Here is a 13899-nt window from a genome sequence, read left to right as displayed (position 1 = left end):
GAAATATTTTATTTCGATACCGACATTTTAGATTTTCTTCTAGACACAGACGAGATTTTAAAAGCAATATAATAATAAAATTGAGACAAAGAGTCAGAAACCTTCGGGGGAAAAAACGAGGCCTTGTCTGATGGAAAATTAATTACAAACGTCAAACTGCTTCAGCTGAGGGTAACGCCTTTCATAAAAATTTAAATTTTAAAAAAATTAATTTATATATATATATATTAAATTATTTTGATGTATTGATTTTAAAAATAATTTTTAAAAAAATAAAAAAATATCGTTTTAATGTATTTTAATATAAAAAATACTTTAAAAAATAATTAAAACCATACTATGAACAGTAAAAAATACAGCTAAATTTAATTGTATATATATATAAAAAAAACACATTATTGCTGACGAAGAGTTATTTGTGATGGAGGAAAAAGGGGAGCCTTCAGTTTCAACAGAAACACCGACCGACGGGTTGTGAAAGTGTCGGTGTAACGGTTGTGTTGGAATCTTTAAATCAATAGTCAGAATTCTTTTTTTAAAAAAATAGCAAATTAAATTAAAAATATTAGTAAAATAATATAATTTGAAAAAACATATCACAGAATAGTGCAATTTCAGCCTTTTTAAAATTTTAAATTGTGACAATTTATTCTGTAGTGATTTTTGTGTTTTATAAATGTGATATTTATTTATTATCACGTTTTTCAATTATAATTTTTTTTATGTGGTGTTTTATAAATGTGATATTTATTTTATTAAAATTCTTTGCAGTTAAAATTTTAATTTTTTTTTATGGTAATAGCATAAAGTTCGTGAGATTGGATTGGACCGTGATTTGATGCTAAACACTACCCTGCAGTAACAATTTTGGCTGTGACTTAGCCACTAATTGCAGGCTCTATCTAATCATTTATACACTTTATTTTCAGTGAAAGATCATTTCATGGCATTTATGTTCTTGACAGTGATTGATTTTCCTTCAGTCGCTTTCTTTTTAATTTTTATATTTCAGAATTGAGTGCAGGTTTTATATATAAAAAATTATTAGAGTATATTAATAATTATTTTTTAAAATGTTTTATATTTAGAAATATATTAAAATAATATTTTTTATTTTTAAAATATTATTTTTAATATTAGTATATTAAAACAATTTAAAAACACGAACTCAACTCTTGCCCAATAATATTTTGTCCGCACTACAAAACACCACCTAAATCTTGTCTCACTCATAAAAGAAAAGTTAAAAAACAGAGAAAAGCTTAGTTAATTATATGAGTGTTCAACGGAACTTGATGCAATCAGATGTTGTGATAACAGTTAAAAAAAATTAGTTTTAATTTTTAAAAATTAAATTTTTAAAAATATATAATTAATCAAAACTTTTGTCAAATTGATTTTTTTATATTAAATAAATAAAAAATAGATTTTTCAGCAATGAAAAGTAGATTACTTTAGCTTTTATAAAATCAAAATTTCTAACGCAAAATAAAAAGCAAAAGTTATTTGACTAATTAAACAATTTGTTCTCTCTAATTAAATTAAAAAAAAAAGTTATCACACTACAAAATATTTTTTTAATAGATAAATATTTCTTGAAATTAAAAATGATAAATTTTTAGATGTCGAGAGACACTACTTGAAGGACACGGGCGCCTCTCATGCCCCTTGGGTTGCCATAAACCCACACTATTTTTTTTATCTAGCTAAATACAAAAGTGATTAAGAATTGGCTTTTTAATTAAAAAAAAAACTTTGTGAAAAAACAAAAACATCATTTGATCTCATACTTAAATTTCTTGATTTTAAGGATATTTTTATTGTTTTATTATGTATTTTTATTATTTATTTTATATTTGATGAAATATCAAATTGTCCCTAGCTTAAATTTTAATAACAAAAAAATCATTGTTAAAATACAAAATTTCCCTTGACACTAAGTTTATTTTTTTTTTGCTTTTAAGGATATTCAAGTTGTTTCATTGTGTAATCAAGATTGGAAAAGAATTACCTGATTTCTGATCAATTTAAAAATAACAAATAATTCATATGAAAAGATTTAAATGTCCTTGAAAGCCAGTGTAAATTTTTTTGGATGGACAGGAAAAAATACGATCAAATTGTTCCACTGATCCTGAATTACAATATTTTTTCAAGGTTAGTTATGTTTTGTTAATGAGTGCACATACACCGAACCAGAAAATATAAGTTTTTTAATACTTACATAAATTTAAATATTCTTATCAGATCGAGAGTCGGTTTTAAATATTCATGTGAATGTAAGTAGTCGAATGTAAATATATCATTTTTTAATAAATAAATAAATAAATACTTATAGAATTAAACCTAAAACCTTTTTGTATTTTTTTTCTCCACAGTAAATTTAGTTAGTTTATTTTTTTCTTCATAGTAAAACTACATCGTTGTCTTTGAAAGCAAATTTTTGGCTTTTTATCCGTGAACTTTTTTGTTTTTTTTTTTTTTGACATAATAAAATAACACCAATACCCTTAAGAGTTAAAAAAAAATATTGAACTTGATGAGAGGGCTTTTTTTAGCTTTTTTGTATTTTTTGTACAATGAAATGAAAAATTTAACTTTAATAAAAAAAATCTATAACGGGCTTAGGAACGCGTTTTTGTCTTTTCAATATATATATTTTTTAATATTCAGATATCCTTAGGAGTTGTTAATCGAGCTAACCATATGACACACTGTTTTTTTTTAAATTGATTTTGTTCTGTAATTTTATTGTTTGATATTAAATTATTAGTTCTTGAGCCTTATGAATTTTTTTACTTTCTTCTAAGCAGAGTTATCCTGAGTGTAAATTAGTCAAGTTAACATATATTAGCTCAAAATTTATTTATTATTATTTTTTTATTGATTTAACTTCCATTTTTTTCTAGTTTTATTTTATTTTAATTTTTTAATCATGATCCCAAATAATATTTTGTGGGTTAATAAAATTAACACAAGTTTACTTGATATTTTTATTTAGATATTTTTTTTAAAATTAATTTTTTTTACTACTCTGAATTAAATTTATAATTATTTAAATATTTTTATTTATTAAAAAAAAATTCAACCTGTCATGCAGCACTGAAAACCACTCTGATAAAAATCTAGAAAAGAGAGGGATTCTTTAACAGCTCAAACTGACATAACCAAAACATCCCGGGATTTTATTTTTAAAAAAAATAAAAGAAAACCAATAATAATAAAGTCTGGGTCCACTATTATTTTTCTTACCTATTAAGCTCTTTTACCCCTATCTATTCCCTTTATATAGGCACCTCATTCCTCCAAGTTTCTCACAAATTTCCAGGGTCCAAATAATGGCAATCCCACTCACTCTTTCGATCCTCCTGCTTATTCTAGCTCCAAATTTTATTTCCTGTTCGCCAGTTCAAGATCCTGAATTGGTAGTGGAGGAAGTACACAGGTATAATATTCTCTAGCCCTTTGAACATTTAGCACTAGCTAGCAATTAAAATTATTATATGTAAATGTGCTATATATATCTTGGAAATTAATGTGACACATTTTTCGTTTCCTATCTGTTTCAGGAGCATCAACGCCTCTAGAAGAAAATTGGGTTTCCTTTCTTGTGGAACCGGCAATCCAATAGACGATTGCTGGAGGTGTGACCCCAAATGGGAGAAGAATCGGCAGAGATTAGCAGATTGTGCAATTGGGTTCGGTAAGCATGCTATCGGTGGCAGGGATGGTAAGATATATGTAGTGACAGACCCCGGGAATGATGACCCTGTGAATCCCAAGCCAGGCACTCTTAGGCATGCTGTTATACAAGAAGAGCCTTTATGGATCATTTTCGCTCGAGACATGGTGATCAAGCTTAAGGAAGAGCTGATCATGAACTCTTTCAAGACGATCGATGGAAGAGGAGCCAGTGTGCACATTGCTGGTGGTCCATGCATCACTGTACAGTATGTGACCAACATTATAATTCACGGTATAAATATTCATGATTGTAAGCAAGGAGGGAATGCTTATGTGAGGGATTCCCCAGGTCATTATGGATGGAGGACTATATCGGACGGTGATGGGGTGTCGATATTCGGAGGCAGCCATGTGTGGGTGGATCATTGCTCTTTATCCAATTGCAATGATGGGTTGATTGATGCGATTCATGGATCCACAGCCATAACAATCTCAAACAATTACTTGACCCATCACAACAAGGTCATGCTCTTGGGCCATAGTGATAGCTATAAACAAGACAAGAACATGCAAGTCACCATTGCCTTCAACCACTTTGGAGAAGGGCTTGTGCAGAGAATGCCAAGGTATATATACTAAATCTAAATCTAGACCGATATGCAGAGCCATGGTGTCTAAATTCTGATCCCGTCTTGAATTAATTTGCAGGTGTAGACATGGATATTTCCACGTGGTAAACAACGACTACTCGCATTGGAAAATGTACGCAATTGGAGGCAGTGCTGATCCTACAATTAACAGCCAAGGCAATAGGTTTCTTGCTCCCAATGACAGATTTAATAAAGAGGTAATTTTCTGTAGGGGCCAAACTGATATCCCCTTCATGGCACATTGATCGATAGATAGAAGAATATATAACCTAAAAATGTGTCAAATCAATACTTTCAGGTAACTAAACATGAGGATGCACCACTAAGTGAATGGAAGGGTTGGAACTGGAGGTCTGAAGGGGATTTGCTGTTAAACGGGGCATTCTTCACAGCATCTGGAGCTGGAGCTTCCTCTAGTTACGCCAAGGCATCCAGCTTAGGTGCAAGACCATCTTCCTTGGTTAGCTCCATCACAGCAGGAGCAGGTTCACTTGCTTGCAAGAAGGGTTCCCGTTGCTGATTAGTGGCTTTGCACAGAAGCCCATCAAGTGTATAATTCAAGCAATAAAGGTTAAGCAAATTAAAGGTGAAAAAAGGAAGTTAATAAGGCCATTTGTAATTATTACAAGGAATCAGCTAGCTATATAGGATTCGTCTATACTAATTTGTCTGCTTTCTATGGTAAAAAACAAAGAGCTGCCTCTGTCCATTAAACCCACCATCATGAGAACCTCGATCGGAATCTTGACGGTGCAGAAAGAAAACAAGAGGTGATGAGGCCTCGTATAGTTGTAGTTGTACATCAATCTCTCTCTCCCTCTCCTACTCTGTACTCAGATCGCATGGCAGGTATGGAAAGTGGATCGAAACTTGAGAAGTTGAAAGAAAATGTATGTCCTTGTAGCTCTATTTAATGGGACCCTCCTTTTTTGCGGACGTGAAACTGTTCACTACGACTTTGTCTGTTTAATGGGACCATTCGTCTTTTGAAGGGGTAGACTGTAGAGTTCCTTATCCGACCATCCACCTATTCACTCTCGCTGTCGGTCTTTTTTTTCAAAATGTTTTTTTTTTATTTTATTTTAAAATATATTAAAATTTTTAGCTTTTAAAAATTTAATACTAAAAAGAATTAAAAAATCGCAATGTCAAACAAAACTGAACAGTAAAAACGTACAGTTGCCATAAATGATACCACCAGACCTTTCCACTAATGGAAACCATATATATTAGTCGGCAGAGATGGAATTAAATAGATGTTCTGTTTACCAGTTGTCTCATTCTTCGTGCCTCATTTATTTATTCTGGTGCCCGATTGACCGATTCCTCTCTAGCCTCAGGCGTAGCTTGTTCGTTCCATGGCATGAATGATTGAACATTGTATCCTCGCAGCATGGTTTTCAGCTTGTATTTTCTAGCAACGCCTGCTACTAAAAGGTTGAAGAAGTAAATCAAGTTTCGAGTCACCCTGATTCAGGGGACGATAGGGATCCAAAGAGCTAATTCGAACCTGCTCGTAACGTATGCAAATGATTCGTTGAGAATGGATTATTTGCCTTAACTTAGCGTTATGGAATAGACGGGGAGAAGCAATTGTTTCCGACCAGTTGCAACTCCGGTGTCAGCCCAACCTCGGAAAAATCAAACGGGACTTGCGCCCAATAGCTTAACTAATACCACCCGTGGTTCTTATTCAAGCGGTAATATTTTCGGTCTTGAGCTCGTCAGATACGAATCCCTGGTTCACGAAAACAGAAAACTGGACAAAAAAGAAAGTCATCGCAGCTTAAAAGGCTGGCCATGGAAACAGCAATAATCCAGAAGACGAGAAATCTCTCTTTTCACACCCCGGCACAATGCTTATAGCTATTTAGGGTACTGGATTAAATAAAATAGGGAAACAAAATACACTGGATTCAATTCAATATCCATTAGATCAAAACCATAGAGAATATACCATGCTCAAAACAATGCCATTATAGAAACCCTCCAGTGTATTAATTAAGTTTTTAATTCAAACAATCTAATTTATTTTTTTTCTAATTAAGATATTTTATATGAAAAATCAAGTGGTTGGTAGTTGATAGTTAGTAATCTTGATAAGGTAATAGTTAATACCTGTAAAAGATTTTTTTTATAGATACAAGGACTCTTTTGATATTTAAATTAGTAATTTTATAGAGAGAAAAAATAAAATAATATTTTAGAAAGATAAACTTTAAAAGTATATATACTGAAAATATTTGAAATAAAAAGATTGTGAATTTTTAGTTTGGAGGATTCATGGTGTATTTATAGCTCACGAGTCTTTTTTTTTTTATAAAAAAAAATGATTAAAGTATAATTTTTCAATTATAACATTTTAAATTATATTCCATTTAAAAAAGTAATAAGATTAATATAAAATACAAATGAACCTATAATATTAGGCTCAGGTAGAGTGTCTAAAACCATTTGAGGTGAAAAATAAATTGAGATGCCCTACTTGAAGGCACAAGCCCACGGGAATATTGGGTGCACACCCAGCACAACCGAGGCAGCATGCCCACCAAGGTTAGGCATGTCATTCCCAGTACGCACAACAGTGGGTGTGCGATCCAAATAATGAGCTCAGGCTTCTATGCTGAGGTTTACAGCAGCATAGGCTCGGGTATTATACCCAAGTCCATGTACCTAGATAAAAGTTGAGCTCGAATGTAATATCCCGAGTTCATGCATCATGGTAGCAAAATAATAATTAAAGAAATTTTTAAACCCGATGGACATCAGTCTCCCTCTACCTAGGACAAAAATAAATAACATTGACAGTCGACCCATTGCATCTACATAATTGACAGACAACAAGGTCCACCATGTGTTCCGTTGCGCATCAACTACCTGTATACGGGACCTCAGCCTCTGCCAACCGAACTTCATTGTCTGCCCAAATTGTGAGTAATTAACTGAGGGGCCTGGTGAGCTGTGAGAAGACCGGCGGAACGAACCTGTATAAAATGCATTTGTCGATGACACGTAGCAATTGGATAACCCTGTTTGGTATTATTGTATACAATCGTGTTCTTCACTACTTTTTTCAATTTTTTTATACTAATATGTTAAAATTATATAGAAAAAAACTACTAAAAAAATATTAATTGAAAAAGAAACATACAGGAAAAATCACAGGGAGATCAATTCGAGACGCCTCTACTGACCTGAATAGCCTCTACTGACCTTGATATCGGGGTACATTGCTTTCCTCAACAGCCACCTCTTGTACGACCTCACATGGCCACTGGTGGCTATATTTTGATTACATTTCTTTTTCTTTTTTTTCAATTTGAATATTTGTATCATTTGTTTTTATTTGAATACATGCACTCATGAAACTTGAACAAGGTTATATGAAAATTTTAAAATTATAAAAACAACATCAATCTCGACCCACCCTGGCATGTCAAAAAATTAAATTTGTGAAATAATCAGTGCAAGTACCCAGATCGAAAAGATAAAAATCACAAAATACACATTCTCTTTCCATTTCCATCCCCCACCAAATGGACGCCCTACTACTATCATGTGGGCTGCGAGGACCTAAAATACAGCGTTTGAACCTAAGTCCACATAGAAAGGTAGCCAGAAAAATGGCATCGTGGAGGTTGATGGATGGTATGAGCAGAATCATTTGAAACAGAACACAAGAAATATGAGCTGAATCAAATGATCCTGCAATTAACGAATTGAAGTATCAAAGTAGAAACAGTTAGAAGGGGGCATCATGTAATATCACTAATCAAAGAAAACAAGCAATAAAAATCAAACACGCAAGGAAAACCGATTAAAATCCAACGGGCAATACAAAACCTGCAACCAAAACAAGCTCTCATGAACCAAATGTCTGTATCCGAGAGGCTCGAAATGCTGCATCAGGCCAGTAAAACATTATGGCCTCAGTTGATGGTTAAGCAGTGTGATATCCGACCTTTACAAGATCAGTACTCAGAAGGAGAGATGACATCATCAATTTTTAATATCATTTTGACAACTTGTGTTGCAAGAAAAATCTGCTGCTGCTTCCCAATAAGAGTCTCAAAGACGTTTTGCTCGCGCATGTCATTTGTACCAGCATCATTGCAATCTATTCCGCAGTAATGATTGTTCTCCTGCAAATTCATTTTTGAAAGGAAAATTAAAATAACACCTGTGATTATGGTGAACTACAGGAGCTAGATGTGAGCGGCACTGAAGGTGGTCATATCACGTTTACCTTAATTTGCTGAGATTTCACTGCAGATAATGTCTCAATTGGTTGGAGGCCGCTATTTTCTGCTAGCGCCATAGGGACAGAATCTAAAGCATCAGCAAATGCCCTGATGGCATACTGCATATATTGAAAATGAAAGCCATCAATATCAATAAAAAAAGAAGACTACCCACACACATAAAATAACACGAAAGAAACTTACCTGCTCAACTCCTGGATATCTATCAGCTGCAGCCTCCACAGCAACTGAGCAGGAAATCTCAGCTGAGCCACCACCATATACAATAGAGTTGTTGCGAATAAGATTCCTTGCCACACACAACGCATCATGGATGCTACGCTTTGTCTCCTCAATTATCATTTTGTTACCTAGTAATCACAAAACACCAGAACCTTGCATGAGATCAACTGCAAAAACTTCAAGACAGGGACCCCCCTGCTTTCTTTCTTTTTAAAACATCTCCCTTTGAAACTACAATAGGTCTACATATCAGACATGAGAAAAGGATGCCTTTGCTTTCTTGAGTAGATTAGTAATTCATCTATGATAGCAATGGAGTGCATCCAAACAGCATAACAAGAAAAAAAAAACAGAAAATACAGGTCCAACACACATGAGGCACCGACACAATTTGCATGAAAGCTTCACTTATGAAGAGATATTTCAACTAGTTCGTTTCTCTGCTAGAATTGGATGATAATTAGATGTTAGCGAGCGGGCACAATCGAGTAGTTTCAGAGCAGTATTAAATATACTGAGCCATCATAGCAAAGCAGCACAATATCTTCAAATACAAGTACACTGGATCCCATAGGAAAGCAGACACAATGCAAGAGTAGACTGTGACTTGTGAGCATCAAACATGTAAATGAAATAAAGGAGTTCAAACTTCAAACTTAGCAAACAAGTTTATCCCAAATATAAATCATACCTCGTGTATATCAAGCTTAAATGGTGACTCTACAATGCAATAAACACTTCTTTTCCAGTAAGAAAAAAGAGAAGATATACCATAGGCACAAAGTTTGTCACCCATTTACTGGGGAATGAAAACATGAATGCAAAGGACTCCGTGTAATAACAATTATATTTTGGAAGAAACACAGTTAATTGCCACAATATAACAAGCCAAAACAAAATCAATTGCAACAAAGATTTTAAATGGACAATCTAAATCTTACCTCCACGAATAAATATGGTTACAGCCCTCGAATTTGCACAGTGTTCAACATACAGCATTCTATCTTTGGTTGTGCCAAAAGCCTTTTCTCGAACCAAACCAGCCTTCACACATAAAACAGCAAAAGAAAAGGAAGAATAACACATCAGTGTCATCTGTGCTACATGAATGAAATGTAAAAGGTAACTGCATGAATCAATAGAGTCCAGACACTAAAATGCAGGAATCTTTATTGCCTTATTGGTTTGAACGCCTTTAAAATTCTTAAACCTGACTCAACTAAAATACTGATAAATAGTCTTCTTCTAAAGGATAGAACCAGGTTTGAGAACACAAAAATATATGATGCTATTTTATCCGACCTCTTTTTCCCTAATTGAAAAGTTTAAGTAAATAAGAAACATTTACCTTTCCCAGCTTTTCAGGTGTCAACTCCTGGAACCTTGGCACAATTCTTCCACCTAAAATAACAAGACCCATCATTTCATTTATAATGATTAAATCATGACAACAGATATTATTGATGCGCAAGTGTTCCACCCAAATACATAACCATATATATATATTAACAGCTAGAGAGAGGTTTAATTGAAACGAACCTGTAGCTATTGCTATCAGCTCTAACTCTACACCACCAACCCACCGGACAGCAGGCAAGTTCCTGTGCATTAATAAATGATTTGCCTCATCATCAAACCCCCATTGACAGATAACCAAGGTTGCGCCGACATCCTGAGAATCAGATTCAAGCAAAAAAAAGTTACAAGCAACATAAACATAAAGAGACAGTAACATAAGTCTCCTAGCAAATCCAAAGCAACCCGCCAAAAAGCATATTATCAAAAACCTCATACAACCTGAATACCGGCCAGATGAAAATAGAAGAACAGTCAGAAATTGGTGAAACCAGAGAAAGAAAACAAATATAGGGGAGATGAGTACAGGAACAAGTTTAATATACAGTAAGAGAGATGAGCTTATACAATTGTGTCATGTCAAACATTTATTGATGGTTACACAAACTGCAACCCACCTTGCATTTCTGAACCATGACATCAAAGTACTGCTGCTCTTGCTTGCGCAATGTTTGAAACTTTTCAACTGTATCAATGTCCACCTTATGTTTAGTCTTTGGCTTAGGTGGTTCAAAGGGGCACGTCAGGATAGCAATTTTTGCATCTTCAATTTGCTTTGGCATCTGCGGATGACTCATTTCCTTGTCAACAAGTATCCCATATATTAGTTCAGTATCTTCCAACTTGCCTCCTACTTTCCCTTCAACTTTTATCAAATCTAAATTAACATCTTTCCTCTCTAAATCTGCAACAGCAAGAACTGCTTTAACTGAAATCTCTGCTAAACTGCGCTTGCACCGATTCACACTGCAAAACAAAGAGACATGTAATAATCACAGTGCATAGCATGTGTGTAGCAGTAAAGGCATTCAACTAGCACTCATCTTCCTAGCATGCCCAAATTCAAAGTCAAAACACCTTTAATAGAGAATGGAAGTTCCCAGAATGTAAATGGGTTGCAACACACACGATTCAACCACTCAAAAATCCAGTTAATGCACAGCTGTACACTCATCTTTCCAATCCCTAATTTTATACCAAAACCACAGACCTCAGTGGAGATTTAAAGTTGAAAAACCCTAAACTCAGCTATGACAGTGCTCCATACATATGCATGAGGGAAGAAAACCTAGAAACAGCTTAGAATATTTATGGAAAAGGGAAACATAAATAGGTGTGAAAAATTTTGAAGATTTATATATGCAATTATCATTACTACAAAACTAGGAATATTTATGAATCATCTGGACAGTCATCGCACTACATTCCGCATACTAAAAACAACTACTCTTTGCTTATGGTGACACATGCTAAAACATCTCGTCTTGTGACTTTGGTTTGCCATATTTTCAGTTTTCCATGTTCTCTATGAGATGATTTAGGCATTTAGAGCAGTGCCTATAAAAATAAAAAAATCATCCTTTCTAAGCATATTTGCAGTTTGAAGTTTGATAGAGTTATTAACAGGCAGCAAAGGAAACACACAAAAAGATATTCTAGATAAGATCCAAGCCACTAGCATAAAATTATAAGACTCTGTATCGTGGTGCAGAGCCAAAGGTTCATTAAGAAACTTGTGGTTTGTAATAGATTACATCACCGGATACACAAATGTACTGAATTGCACATACACGCAAGAAATTTAAGAAATAGGTATGCACAAAGAGAAACAGTCTAGTGTAGCAATAACATAACATAAACAATAAAGAAGAAACAATGAACATAACAGCAAATCGTTTGACAAGTGCAATACCACAAAAACAGAGCAGAAACAAACTTACATCTTGGAGGACAAAGTAGTCATGCAAGTTTGAACCAAGGGCTCAATATTATTAACTCCAAAATCATACTTCTGAGAGATCTTCTCCAAATGCTCCACAGCAATTCTAGAAGCAGTCTCATAACCCTCAGCAACACGAATAGGGTGAATCCCGCGCTCCAACAGCTTCTGAGACTGCTCTAAAAGAGCACCAGCCAAAACAACAACACCAGTAGTCCCATCACCGATTTCATAATCCTGACTCCTCGAAAGCTCAACCAACAGTTTTGCAATCTGATTGTCCACATCCATTTGCTCCAATATCGTAGCACCATCATTTGCTAATTTTAATTTCACAGATCCATATCCATAATTAGTAAATCACAAACCCTAAACCCTAATAAAAATCAAATCAAAGTGAATTTGAACTTTTTTCTTAAAAATAAAACCCTATATTCAGTGGCGAAATCAACTGAAAGAGAGAGAGAAGGGTACTGACTGATGGTGACGTCGCCGTCGGGACTCTGGAGCATCTTATCCATACCTTTGGGACCGAGAGAGGTGCGAAGGATGCGAGAGACGGCCATACCAGAAGCAATGTTGGCTTTTTGAGCATCGAGACCTCTCAATCGAACCTTCTGGTCTTGTTCTTTTATTATTACAAATGGTCTACCGAATTCATCGAACGCTAACGCCATCTCTCTCTCTGTATTTCAAGCAACCAAAAAAATCTACTAAAATCGAAATAAAAAAATGAAGATTTTTTTTCCAACTTTGGTTTCTAAGGGAGTGATAGGCGAGAAGAGTGTAGAAGGAAGGAAGTGATTCAGTGAAATGAAGAGCTGGTGGTAGTTTAGCATATAAGAGAAGTGAGAAGAAGCGCCTCCGAAATTTTAAAGCCCTAACTTGATGATGCTTTTTTTCCCCCCCGGGCTTACAAGGCCTTGGCCCAATATATTTATCAAGTGTGCCCGGCCTTTACTCTTAAGGGCCCAATAAATCCCCCATTGTGTTTATATATTAACTAAGCATGTTTGGGAATGCGGTTGAAACTGCGTTTCCTCAAAATTCTTTTTTTTTTGTTAAAAAATATTTTTTTATATTTTCAGATCGTTTTGATGTGCTAATCTCAAAATTAATTTTTAAAAAATAAAAAAAATATCATTTTGAAGCATTTCTAAGTGAAAAATATTTTAAACTACAACCGCTACTACAATTCCAAACAGACCCTATATGAATAGATGACATGCGGTCCGATTCACAAACAATATAAATCGTTATGGTAATGACAGTTGGAAGTTAGATTTGTGAAAATCATGCCAGACCTTAAGCGACCTAACAATAATAAATAATGATAATAATAATAATTTTATACTTCAAATTAAATTTATGGGTTTTTTCTGTAATAATAATTATTTTTTCAAATTTATTAATAACTATATTAATAATATTAAAAATAATAATAAAAAAAAAAAAACAACAACAATAATAGGCTAGGCCCAAGCATTTTAAGTTTGGCAACCACGCTAAACCCAAAATGCATGAGGCGCATAGGTCTGGCAAGCTTGCCAACTCCAAGACCCTCGGGTGCAAACCCAAGTTTACTTTGATTGGATGTTGCAAGCTTGCCAGAACCACCTTGCTTGGATCTGGCAAGCTTGGTAGACCACCTTAGTTGAGTCTTGCAAGCTTACCACAACCACTGTGGCTGGATCAAGCAACCATGCTAGACCCATCTTGGTTATGTCTGGAAAGCATGCTAAACACACATAACTTGGATCTGGCAACTTCACATGTTTATGATTAC

General features: G+C 34.3%; 2 protein-coding genes across 2 annotated transcripts; one reads left to right on the top strand and one right to left on the bottom strand.

Annotated features, from left to right (window-relative positions):
• The first annotated feature begins 3297 nt into the window (after window positions 1-3297).
• LOC133705713 (probable pectate lyase 5) lies at window positions 3298-5331 on the top strand. Its single transcript, XM_062131071.1, has 4 exons — window positions 3298-3445; window positions 3570-4310; window positions 4393-4531; window positions 4633-5331. The coding sequence occupies exons 1-4, from the start codon at window positions 3339-3341 to the stop codon at window positions 4852-4854; spliced, it is 1209 nt and encodes a 402-aa protein (XP_061987055.1). The 5' UTR covers window positions 3298-3338; the 3' UTR covers window positions 4855-5331.
• Window positions 5332-8125: 2794 nt separating this feature from the next.
• On the bottom strand, window positions 8126-12936 carry LOC133705283 (T-complex protein 1 subunit epsilon). Its single transcript, XM_062130421.1, has 9 exons — window positions 12592-12936; window positions 12115-12433; window positions 10792-11140; window positions 10358-10490; window positions 10167-10219; window positions 9760-9862; window positions 8780-8946; window positions 8581-8694; window positions 8126-8476 (listed from the first exon to the last, which is right to left on the bottom strand). Exons 1-9 carry the CDS (start codon window positions 12788-12790, stop codon window positions 8306-8308), a joined length of 1608 nt encoding a protein of 535 aa, XP_061986405.1. The 5' UTR covers window positions 12791-12936; the 3' UTR covers window positions 8126-8305.
• Between the last annotated feature and the right edge of the window lie 963 nt (window positions 12937-13899).

Source organism: Populus nigra, chromosome 10 (assembly GCF_951802175.1).
Source record: "Populus nigra chromosome 10, ddPopNigr1.1, whole genome shotgun sequence".
In the NCBI taxonomy this organism is placed as follows: domain Eukaryota; kingdom Viridiplantae; phylum Streptophyta; class Magnoliopsida; order Malpighiales; family Salicaceae; genus Populus; species Populus nigra.
The sequence above is the reverse complement of the archived record's forward strand: the minus strand, read 5'-3'. Positions and strand labels throughout refer to the sequence as shown.

Excerpts from the sequence above, each read along its gene's own strand:
- LOC133705713 (XM_062131071.1), top strand. The coding sequence starts at position 3,339 with ATGGCAATCCCACTCACTCTTTCGATCCTCCTGCTTATTCTAGCTCCA. Across the intron at positions 4,311-4,392 it reads CTTGTGCAGAGAATGCCAAG|GTGTAGACATGGATATTTCC; the intron begins GTATATATACTA and ends ATTAATTTGCAG. Across the intron at positions 4,532-4,632 it reads ATGACAGATTTAATAAAGAG|GTAACTAAACATGAGGATGC; the intron begins GTAATTTTCTGT and ends CAATACTTTCAG.
- LOC133705283 (XM_062130421.1), bottom strand. The coding sequence starts at position 12,790 with ATGGCGTTAGCGTTCGATGAATTCGGTAGACCATTTGTAATAATAAAA. Across the intron at positions 12,434-12,591 it reads CGACGGCGACGTCACCATCA|CAAATGATGGTGCTACGATA; the intron begins GTCAGTACCCTT and ends AATTAAAATTAG. Across the intron at positions 10,220-10,357 it reads GCTGATAGCAATAGCTACAG|GTGGAAGAATTGTGCCAAGG; the intron begins GTTCGTTTCAAT and ends TTGTTATTTTAG.